The sequence below is a fragment of the Dermacentor silvarum genome, chromosome 1 (genome assembly GCF_013339745.2).
Source record: "Dermacentor silvarum isolate Dsil-2018 chromosome 1, BIME_Dsil_1.4, whole genome shotgun sequence".
In the NCBI taxonomy this organism is placed as follows: Eukaryota; Metazoa; Arthropoda; class Arachnida; order Ixodida; family Ixodidae; genus Dermacentor; species Dermacentor silvarum.
In genome coordinates, this window is record NC_051154.1 from 172869774 (window position 1) to 172879330 (window position 9557).

The following is a 9557-nucleotide window of genomic DNA, read 5'->3' on the forward strand; positions in this document are numbered from 1 at the left end:
TTCGAGCATAACGCTATATAGTTTCTGAAAATTAGCACTCGAGATGTGCCACAAAATTAATTGCTGTTCCAGTCAACATGTTTCCGTTCTGCATTTTGCGGCAGCGCGTAAAGAAATTAAATGGAATCGCAAGGCATTTCGCTGCATATTATGAGCCCTGGTTGTGCGCACATGCAGCGGTGCACATTCAGAAACTTTCGCAATGCCTATACATTGCTCTCTGAAAATGCCATGTGCCACAGCCGAATAATCTTTTAATGCGAAGCATTCTTCGCCTCATTCTTGGCACCTTGCTTCACGGAGCTCCGAGAAGCACACTTGATGAACCACTACACAAGACTCTCAAAGACGTCGTCGGGTCGCCGCCTTCTTGCCCGATTACACATACAACATCCAACACTAACGGAAGAGCGCGTGCGCATCCCCGAAATCTGGAGATGCGCCCTGCACGTGCGCCCTCTTCCGGCCAACATGACACGAGACGACCATAGTGGCCGGCGCCTCGCGCGGGCAGAAGCCTTGGCACGTCACTATGGGAACAAACATGGAGTATTCTACGTGGACGCCTCCGGCCCACACCATGGGGGTTGGTACACGGCCGCAGTCGTCCATCAAAAGACCGCGGTGAACGGCCTTACGTTCAAAGCACAAGACATAACCCATGCGGAAGAGGTGGCCATCGCGCTCGCCGCCGCACATCAGGACTCGCGGGTGATCATCACCGACTCGCAAGGGGCTTGCAGGAACATCGAAAAGGGCTTTATACCTTATTTTGCATACCGCATACTTCAAAGCAGCGATTATCTCGGGGCCCCCGCGTCCCGCACGATAATATGGACTCCCGCGCACACGGGTCTCGAGGGCAACGAAGCAGCTGACGCCGCTGCCCGCGCGCTTACTCTCCGGGCATCGCCCTCGCCTCCCCTCGATGCGGACTCCGAACCCAATCCGGCTTTTACCTTTAAGGAAATCACCCAACATTACCAATTCGGCCACGCAATCTTTCCTAAGCCCTGTAAGGGCCTCACGAAGGCGGAGGAGCGTTTACTCCTTCGCCTCTATACTAAAACACTGCTGTGCCCGGCAGTCCTAAAACATTTCGACCCTGCTTGCACAGGGGAGTGTCCACACTGTGGGGAAAAGTCTTCGGACATTTTCCACATGGTGTGGGCATGCCAATCCACCCCGCACCTTCCCCCTATACCCAACCCTATCCGGGAGGACTGGGAGGCGGCCCTGCTCGGCTGCTCCGACCTGGCGAGCCAGAAGGCCCTGGTCGTGCGTGCCCAAGCCGCGGCTATAGCCAATGGGCTTCTGTAATGAGGAGCCCACCTAGTATTTATAAGGAACGTCCCTTAAGGATCGGTCCACACCCTCCCTGTCAATACTTTGGCCAATAAAGTTTTTCAGTCAGTCAGTCAGTCAGTGCCGCAGGCAGGTAGGTATGTAGGTTACAGTCTCGCTTCGCTTTAATGAAAAGGAAATAATGTGTGACCGACGGGTGGAATCAAACCTCTGCCGTCGAGCACAGCAGCCCGGACGATCGCGCGCATACTTCTCTCCTTCCAAAGACAGCCAGCGCCTTGAAACATTCGGGGCGTGCGCCCCGTGCCACTTTCTCGTCTTCTTGTGACACAGCTCACGCTCTGAGGCGCCGTGTTAGACTGCACTTTCTCCGGGACTACCCCTTTCCTCGGTACTTTTCTCTAGCACGCTACGTAGAAATTGGGCGACGTTATACCGACTTCGTGATCGCGCCCAATTTAATCATGCTTTAACATTTATTCGCCGGAGTACAAAGGTCAACGTCATTCTACATACAATTTACACAAACACGTTGGTCCACATAGTATCGCTTTGCGAAAACCCAAACAATGCTAGATAGCCAGGTACCTGCAAAGTGCAACTGCATAACATCGATCCCCACATTGCGTGGGATCTTCACATTTTTTTCAGAAAATGGTCTTGAGCACAACCCAGCACATTGTCTGACCTGTAGCGCTATAGAAGCAGTTAGACCGGCTTTTTTTTAATTTTTAATATACGGAATGTTTCAAGATTGCCTTTGACAGATAACGCAATTCTAATCCTAAAGTTAAATTTCTCCAGCAAGCGGGCAATATCTTCACGAGAAATGGAAACGCATAATCAACTAATAAAAAAAATTACTTATTATATTATAACCAATTACTTTACGGCACGTATTGCAATTTAAGAATTGTAGCCGCTGAGTTCGCGAGGAGTATTCATTTGGAACCAATTCTCAGGATTACACCAGTTTCGAGATAATCCTTCCCGAAGTTTGCGGCAAAATACATGGGCGTTCCAGTTATTTTTGTGTTTTAATATATAAAACGGCGTTTCGTAAAAAAAAAATAAAAGTGGAACAACGGTGCATTTTTACACCAAGTCTGACAGCGCATATCTCTCAACTTGCGTCATCCTCAGAATTGGTTCGAAGTGTATATGCCTGGCAAACTCACCCGCTACAATTCTTAAATTGCAATATGTACCGTGAAGTAATTGGTTAGAAACATAGTTAGTAAAATTTTGATAATTATGTAATTATACATTACGATTTATTGCGTAAGTAATGACCGCTTGGTAATTGCCTGTTTAGTCCCACGCATGTTTTCCCCCGCAAGTTAAAGGGAGACGCTCGGCCGAAGCAATTGCTGGCATGCCTCTGCAAGGCTAGATCCGCCCGTACGTAGCTTGCACCATCCTCCTCCTCAATGACGTGGTGTGGTGTATAGTGTTTGTGGTGGCTTCTACGTATTTCTTCTTTTTTCTTTTTCGCGCTGACTGCATTGAACTTGTCTTGTGGCGTGGTAGACTTATCAGGGACGACGCGGGAAATGTTTGCAAGAACTAGTCCTTAAGTTATTTTTATATCGCTATGCCTGTATTCTCGGCAAAGCGTTTCTCTTTCTATGTCACGTCGGAGCAGACCAGCACCAAGATCTGTTGACGTATATTTAATAATAATAAAAAAGCATAGTCCGAAAGATGTTGCGCTCGACATCGTAACAAAAACAAAAACGCGAGCGGTGTTAGTTTGTCTCCTCACAGGTGCACGAGTCGCAGATACGTATGCGTGTCATTTTAACGAGGAATGAGCATGTTGCTGTTTGTTAAATGATTCGAGCCTGGGGAAAATAGGTTACCGAAAGGTGGGATATCCCCTTAAGCATCAAAAATAAACCCTAGCAATTAACAAATGTGAAGATTAAAAAAACATAGAGCAAGCACACAGGTGTAGGTCACGTATTATATTAAATATACCCCGTGTGTCCCAGCTAACACTAGCCAAGCTGCCCAACGTAAAAAAAAGAAAAAAAAAAGAAGAGAAAAGGCAAGAAAAAAATAAAAACGCTGTGCAATAATACCTATATACGGTGTTCGGTCGCCAGAGGTCTGATGACCAGCCACCGTGTGTTTTCTTTTTTTTAATTGTATATCGCACCGCGTATTTCTTATCTGTTTTTTTTTTTTTTTTTTTTTTTTTAAACAGCTCGGCTAACGTTAGCTCGGACACGCTATATTTTTTTGTGTGTGTGTAGGTGCGTCATGAAAACTTTTAAACTGAGACTTTAAAAAGTAATAAGCATCAAAGTTGATCCGAAGAGAGGTTTTCTGCGTATCTTTTCAACTAAGAAAGTAGTTTTATTCTTGCGGTGTTTTGCGATTGGTTTGAAGTTTTCCAAAAGTGGGGGGCACTAAACAGAATTAGTCATTGCATTATGTAAGCCAAATTAACAGTAAGTCGCGCAATGAAAAGTTATGATATTCCTTAGCAATAGGATAGTATAAACCATGCTTGGCGACTGGAAAACACGGTGAATCGCGGTGCGACAGCTGCTTGAGAGTGAGCGCTTGTCAGTGGAATATTTATATGTTTCGCTTCAACAATGCCTTTCATTATGTGTCACAAAATTAGTGGAATTACGAGCAAAGTGGTTCCAAGGATCTGGCGGCTGTACGTTAACTCATCCGGCATAGTGTTAAGCGACTCAGTCACGAAATGTGCCCGAGATCGTGGCTAGGTTCCTCAACTGCAATTTATACGATGTTTTCTGGCATAATAGTACTCACTTTTATAAAATGAACACTCGAAAAAAAAATAGAAAGTGGTCTGACAGCACCATGCTACGCTGGCATGTACTAAGAGCGGCAGCAGACGAATGAAAATGCGTTGATTCCGTTCATAGCGTAGCAGATGACAAATGCGAGTTCCCCCTTCATGATGTCCCCGGAGCGTGGATCGCAGCGACGCCATTGCATGGTCGCACAGGGGGCCAATAAGAAGGGCGCTGCTATAATTCAGAAACAAAAATGAACAACTTGACTCCACATGAGGAATGAACCCTCAAGTGTGCGGGCTTGCACTCTGTCGTTTCCCTCTCTCGTCATCTTTATGTTCCCTCTCTGTCCCCCGGTGGAGGGGGGCAGTCAGAGTGCAGTCCGTTTTAGCCTCCCTGCTTTTCCTTTGCAATCGTTCTCTCTCTGCGAACCAGGGTCCGAATTCAAAAAGCTCTTCGTTCGTAAGTGTTCTTTGCTATTGGCTGGCCTCCTTCGCTAATGATATGTCCAGTATCACGATTGGCTGGCGTGGGCTCTTACGAACGGTTTTAACGTAATAACTTCTTTGTGAATACAGGACCTGTGCTGGAACAACTGCGAGACCCGTAGCTTTATTTGTTCTTCTTTAAGTTCACAAATCATATAAGTTTAGCACATCACCAAGTGCAAAGCTGTAGCCATCAGCCACTACGTCCCCTTATTTTAATTTTATTGTAACTGCAAGAATGAAGCCTTGAAGTATGGGATTGATCCAAACCCAGAAATGTTATCCTTTTCCCGACATTTTTTTTTCAATCTCTAGTATCTCGAAATGCTGTAAAACCCTTTATTTTCGCGCGCCCTTAATTTATGCCTATCACGAAATTGAAGTGCATGCGAAATTTTCAGGGAAGAAATATGGATACTATGCTGAAAACTAAAATTTTATTTTGCTGTTTAGTTCTGCTTGCTGTAGGCCCTAAAACGTGGCGCATTCTATTTATTTACCTGGGTGCGCAAGCTTGCGTTATGCCATTCGTCTTAAAGGTTGTATGTCCAACTGGGGAATCACCGGCCTCGCAGAAAGGGAGTGCCGTATTTCGACGAGCCAGCCGGAGTGCAGTGGCTTCATCAGAGAGGCCGTTAGAGGCACTTTGTCAAAATCGCTCTGCTTCAGTTGCGTCGCTATATTGTCATGCATGAAGAACACGTGGGACTGAAGTGCCTCGTAGGAGGCTGAACAGACTGCAGTTTCGAAAAAGTAGAAGTGGTAAAAAAAAAAAAAGAATGCAAAAAAAAGTAATGGAGCTTCTGATGAAGCTTCTGCTGTGCAAGAGTCGTCTAATGCGATGTTCCCTTCAGAACGACGTACGACCATATTATAGTGATCTCGCGCGATATAGTTAAAAAATGTGGGCAGCTTGCCCTAGTGGTGCAAAGCTAGTGGAGTAAACAGCGGAGCTGGTGATCGACCTAGCTTCTTCCAGGTTTTACTAGGCTTGGCTAAGTTTTGCTAGGAAATGCTAAGTGCTACTAGGCACGGTATTCCGAATCGGCTCACCGTCGCCGCGCAGATTCTCGCTTGGCCGTGCGACGCGCTTCAATATGAGCGGCTTCTTCTTCGGGTGTCCGGATCTTCTTTGGTCGTCCCATGTCAAGGCTACATGTGCTCGCGACAGAGTCAACGAGAGTTCTGCCGCCGTCGCTGCGGCTCCAAGCTTTTATCTCTCCGGTGACATCACGACCAAGCTGCACCTCCACACTTGGCGGGTCGTGGCTCGTCGAAACCTGCCGAGCCGCCGCCAAAGGCGCCTGCTGCAGTCAAAGACACCGCGCGCCTTCGGAGCGAATGCGCGGAAACGGGGAAACGCGGACGGCGTCGATAGCAGCTTTCCGCGTTGCCTCGTCGGTGCTGCAATAATTTCTCTCTCTCTCTCTCTCTCGCTTGCTCTCATTTTCTCTTTCTCTCTGCCGAGCATTGCGCGCGCCGCTTGCATGCTCTCCTTGCATGCACCGCTTGCATGCCAAGGCAACATGTGCACGGCATGGAGAGGAGGCGAAGCACAAGCCGCTCCGCAAAGTGGTTGCTAGGCAACGCGCGGTGACATCATAGCCAGGAGCAGTTTTTGTTCGCAGTACGCGGTGCAACTAAGAGCTTAAACAGCTCCGCTGTTAAAACGCGAAAGACTGTACGCGAAACTTGCATCGTGCTAAATAGCTGCGTTCATTGGAATTCCTTTCTTTTCATCGAGAGCTACCTTGGCCGCATCTATTTAAGACATCGCAGCGAAACGGAAAGTAGCGTAACATGTAAATAAACGAGAGGTGACGGGCCCACATTTTCTCCGGCCGAGTAAACGCCGGAAAATCTGAATCCCGTCTATGAATCAGACAGAGGGGAATACGAGGAGGAAACGGCGTGCGGTCCACGCTGCGATCATCATTCGTTGAGGCTCTCGGGACGTCCCGCGCTGGCGCTTCGCTAGCCTGCGGAACTGAGGAACTGAGGAAAGAAGAGATTCTCTCCCTCTTTTTTTTTTCTTTTTCTCCTTTTGTGAATGTCACTAGCGTCCGCCGTCTGCTTCTGTGTGCGAAAGGGACACCCGAAAAAAGAAAGCGCAAATCCGGTCTGCACGAAGACGTCCGTCTTGCTCCGGTTCGTTCGGGCGGCGGGCGTCGCTCGCGAGAACGACAAAAAAGAGTCGCTCAGAAGAAGAGCAAACGAGCGGCGACGAGCGTAAAGAAGCGGTGGGAGGCAAAATTCGGCGCAAAGAAAATGATATAAAAGAAAGTCGAAAACGGGAGACGAGGCGCCCGGTGTGTATAAGCGTCTGGAGACGGACGCTGCTACCGCTGCGCTGTGCTTGAGGTCGCGGCTACGCGGAGGTGAGAGAGCTCGCCTTCATACACGCGCGTGCGCTGAGATGCCGCCTTCAAAGACGCGTTGTGTCCTCCCTTTTCCCGCCGTGGGCTGCCGGGCGCGTAGGCTCAGCCGCAGACTTCTGAGCGCCAAAATAACTGCGCGAAAATGTCGCATCCTTGCACCTTCTGGTACGCCCACTCTAAGCGGTATATGCCCTCCGTGAAAGATATCGCCGGCCTTTTCGAGGGACCGGAAACTGTACACGCGCAGCGGAAGTACGTATAGTTATGCGGGGTGATAATTTTAAGTTTATGGAATTTTTAAAGGTCGCCTGTTGCAGATAACTTAATTCTAGTCCTTGAGCTGGGTTATTTGATAAGGCGGACATTACTTGCACGATAAATCGAAACACATATTCACCTGATTAACAAAAGTTCACTAATTAACTTCTTAATTAATTACTTTAAAGCCCTTATTACAATTTACGAATTGTAGCGTGTGACTTTGTCAGGCGCACCACTTGGAATGAAATTTCAGAATGACACCAGTTTCGAGATATGCGCGATCAGACTCGCCAGTAAAAATGCACTGTTGGTTCACTTACTTTTTAACAAAACGATCTTTTATGCATTGAAGCCCGAAGGTAAATGGAGCACTCATGTATTTCATCCCACACTTTGGGAAATAACACCTCGATACTGGTGTCATCCTGGAAATCTATTTCAAGTGGATGCGTTTTGAAAACTCATGCATAGGCTACAATTTTTCGTAAATTGCTATATGTGCCGTAAGTAATTAACTAAGAAGTTAATTAGTCATTTTTTGTTAATTGGTTGAATATTTGTTTCGATTTCTCATGCTAGTAATGTCCGCCTCTTCGAATAATCCAGCTCAAGGACAAGAATTATGCTATTTACCACAGGTGACTTCTAAAAATTCCGCAAAACCTAAATATGACCGCCCTGTATAGTGTTCGCTACAAGCACCTGGTAAATACCTGCCTTCTTGAAAGAAAGCCACCTATGGTGGGGGCGCCGGAAGCCACACGCGCGGTTACCGAGCGTTGACCTAACGCGCGAAAATGATCACACGTTTCCATTGTGGCGCCATGGTAGCGGCCCGGACCCTTGCGATATAGTTTTGGCATCTCGTGCGTAGTGCATACATTGACATGTTTCAGGGTATCTTTCCTGCCAGATACATAGTTCTTGACAATGGAGGAGTATATAGACACCAAGCGATGCGGGAAGGGTTGCGACGAACAGGGACAGGAAAACGGGGAGTAACTCGCGTATAGCATAACAGTTATGCTAACATTCAATTTTATGACATTCATTTCACTTCGCGCCACATCGGAAAAGCCGTATCGACGATATACGTAGTAGATGGGCCATTGTAATTGTGATGCCCGAACTTCTTTCAGATTGTGGTGTTTGTTTATATTACGATATCCCATTGGCCAAGGCTGGAAACATTTGTCCGTGGACTAATTACTGCGTTGCATCATCTGCACGAGACGCTTTATCGAATTCGTATGTATAGGGCTATCGGCTCCGAAAACATACCGTGTGCCAGCGGCTGTGAGCATGAGAACGTGATGCAGACAAACGGGTTATGTTTATTAATATCTTCTTTTAAGCTGCAGGCTGACTTTTAAAATTAGAGCAATATAAGTAATGGTGATCTTATGTTTGCCATTCCAGTATCTCCAAGTTTCCGGTGATGGGGGCGAAATGCAAGAACTCCCGTGTCCCGTGTATTGGGGGCACGTTAACGAACCGCAGGTGGTCAAAATGAATGCGGAGTCCACCTTTACGGCGTGCCTCATAATCAGATCGTGGTTTTGGCACATAAACCCCCAGAAGTTAATTATTTTCTAAGTTTCCAGACTGGCAGCCCCTAGACAAGGAAAATATTGCGCAGTTACGCACGTACCTAAGTAGGTTTAAACAACTTTTTTTAAGGACTGATCTTAGATTGTTGATGCTTCCCATCATTTCCCTGCATTATCTACGCGGTCAAGAAAGTTCAAATAACAGGTTTCTGGTAAGAGCTACGCGAGCAATAATTTCATCTTCGCAGGCTCGCTTAAATTGACGCTGACTGGGAAAAAATAGTGCATATGACGTCAATCTCGGCGTCGCCGCCTTTCGCCACGCGGCTACAGTTACAATTGGTGCGGCCCTGCGAGCCGGAGCCGCGGGAGCTGTGCGGCTCGCTGTCAGTATATTTTTGCTTTCAGCGGCAGCGTAGCATCTTGGTGTCGGTTCCGCGTAAATTATGCGCCATCATTCAGTCGTGCAACGCTTCTGCATCACTGCGAGATTTTCCGCTGTCAGCGTTCGCCCGCCACCGGCATTAAACCTCTCAGGCTGCTAACCGGCTGAAAAAAAAAAAGAAGAGACATAAAACAGGAACAGCTCGGCTCCCCCAACTGCCGTAATTGCAGCTTTAAAGAAACACTCTACATTACTTCCTTTACGTGCGCCAAGAACATGATGGGTCAAGGCGTTCATTAGGTCTGCTCTAATGGTGAACGTTTGAGGACTTGTCACTGTGAACTTCTGTGAATATCCAATAGCTGCACTTAAAGAGCCCGCAACTTTTCGTTTTTAAATCTTTCTGGAACCCA

The 9557-nt window shown here is 47.2% G+C and overlaps 1 protein-coding gene across 1 annotated transcript; it reads left to right on the forward strand.

Annotated features, from left to right (window-relative positions):
- The first annotated feature begins 364 nt into the window (after window positions 1-364).
- LOC125940862 (uncharacterized) lies at window positions 365-1417 on the forward strand. Its single transcript, XM_049657489.1, has one exon. It carries the CDS (start codon window positions 472-474, stop codon window positions 1318-1320), a length of 849 nt encoding a protein of 282 aa, XP_049513446.1. The 5' UTR covers window positions 365-471; the 3' UTR covers window positions 1321-1417.
- The last annotated feature ends 8140 nt before the right edge of the window (window positions 1418-9557 follow it).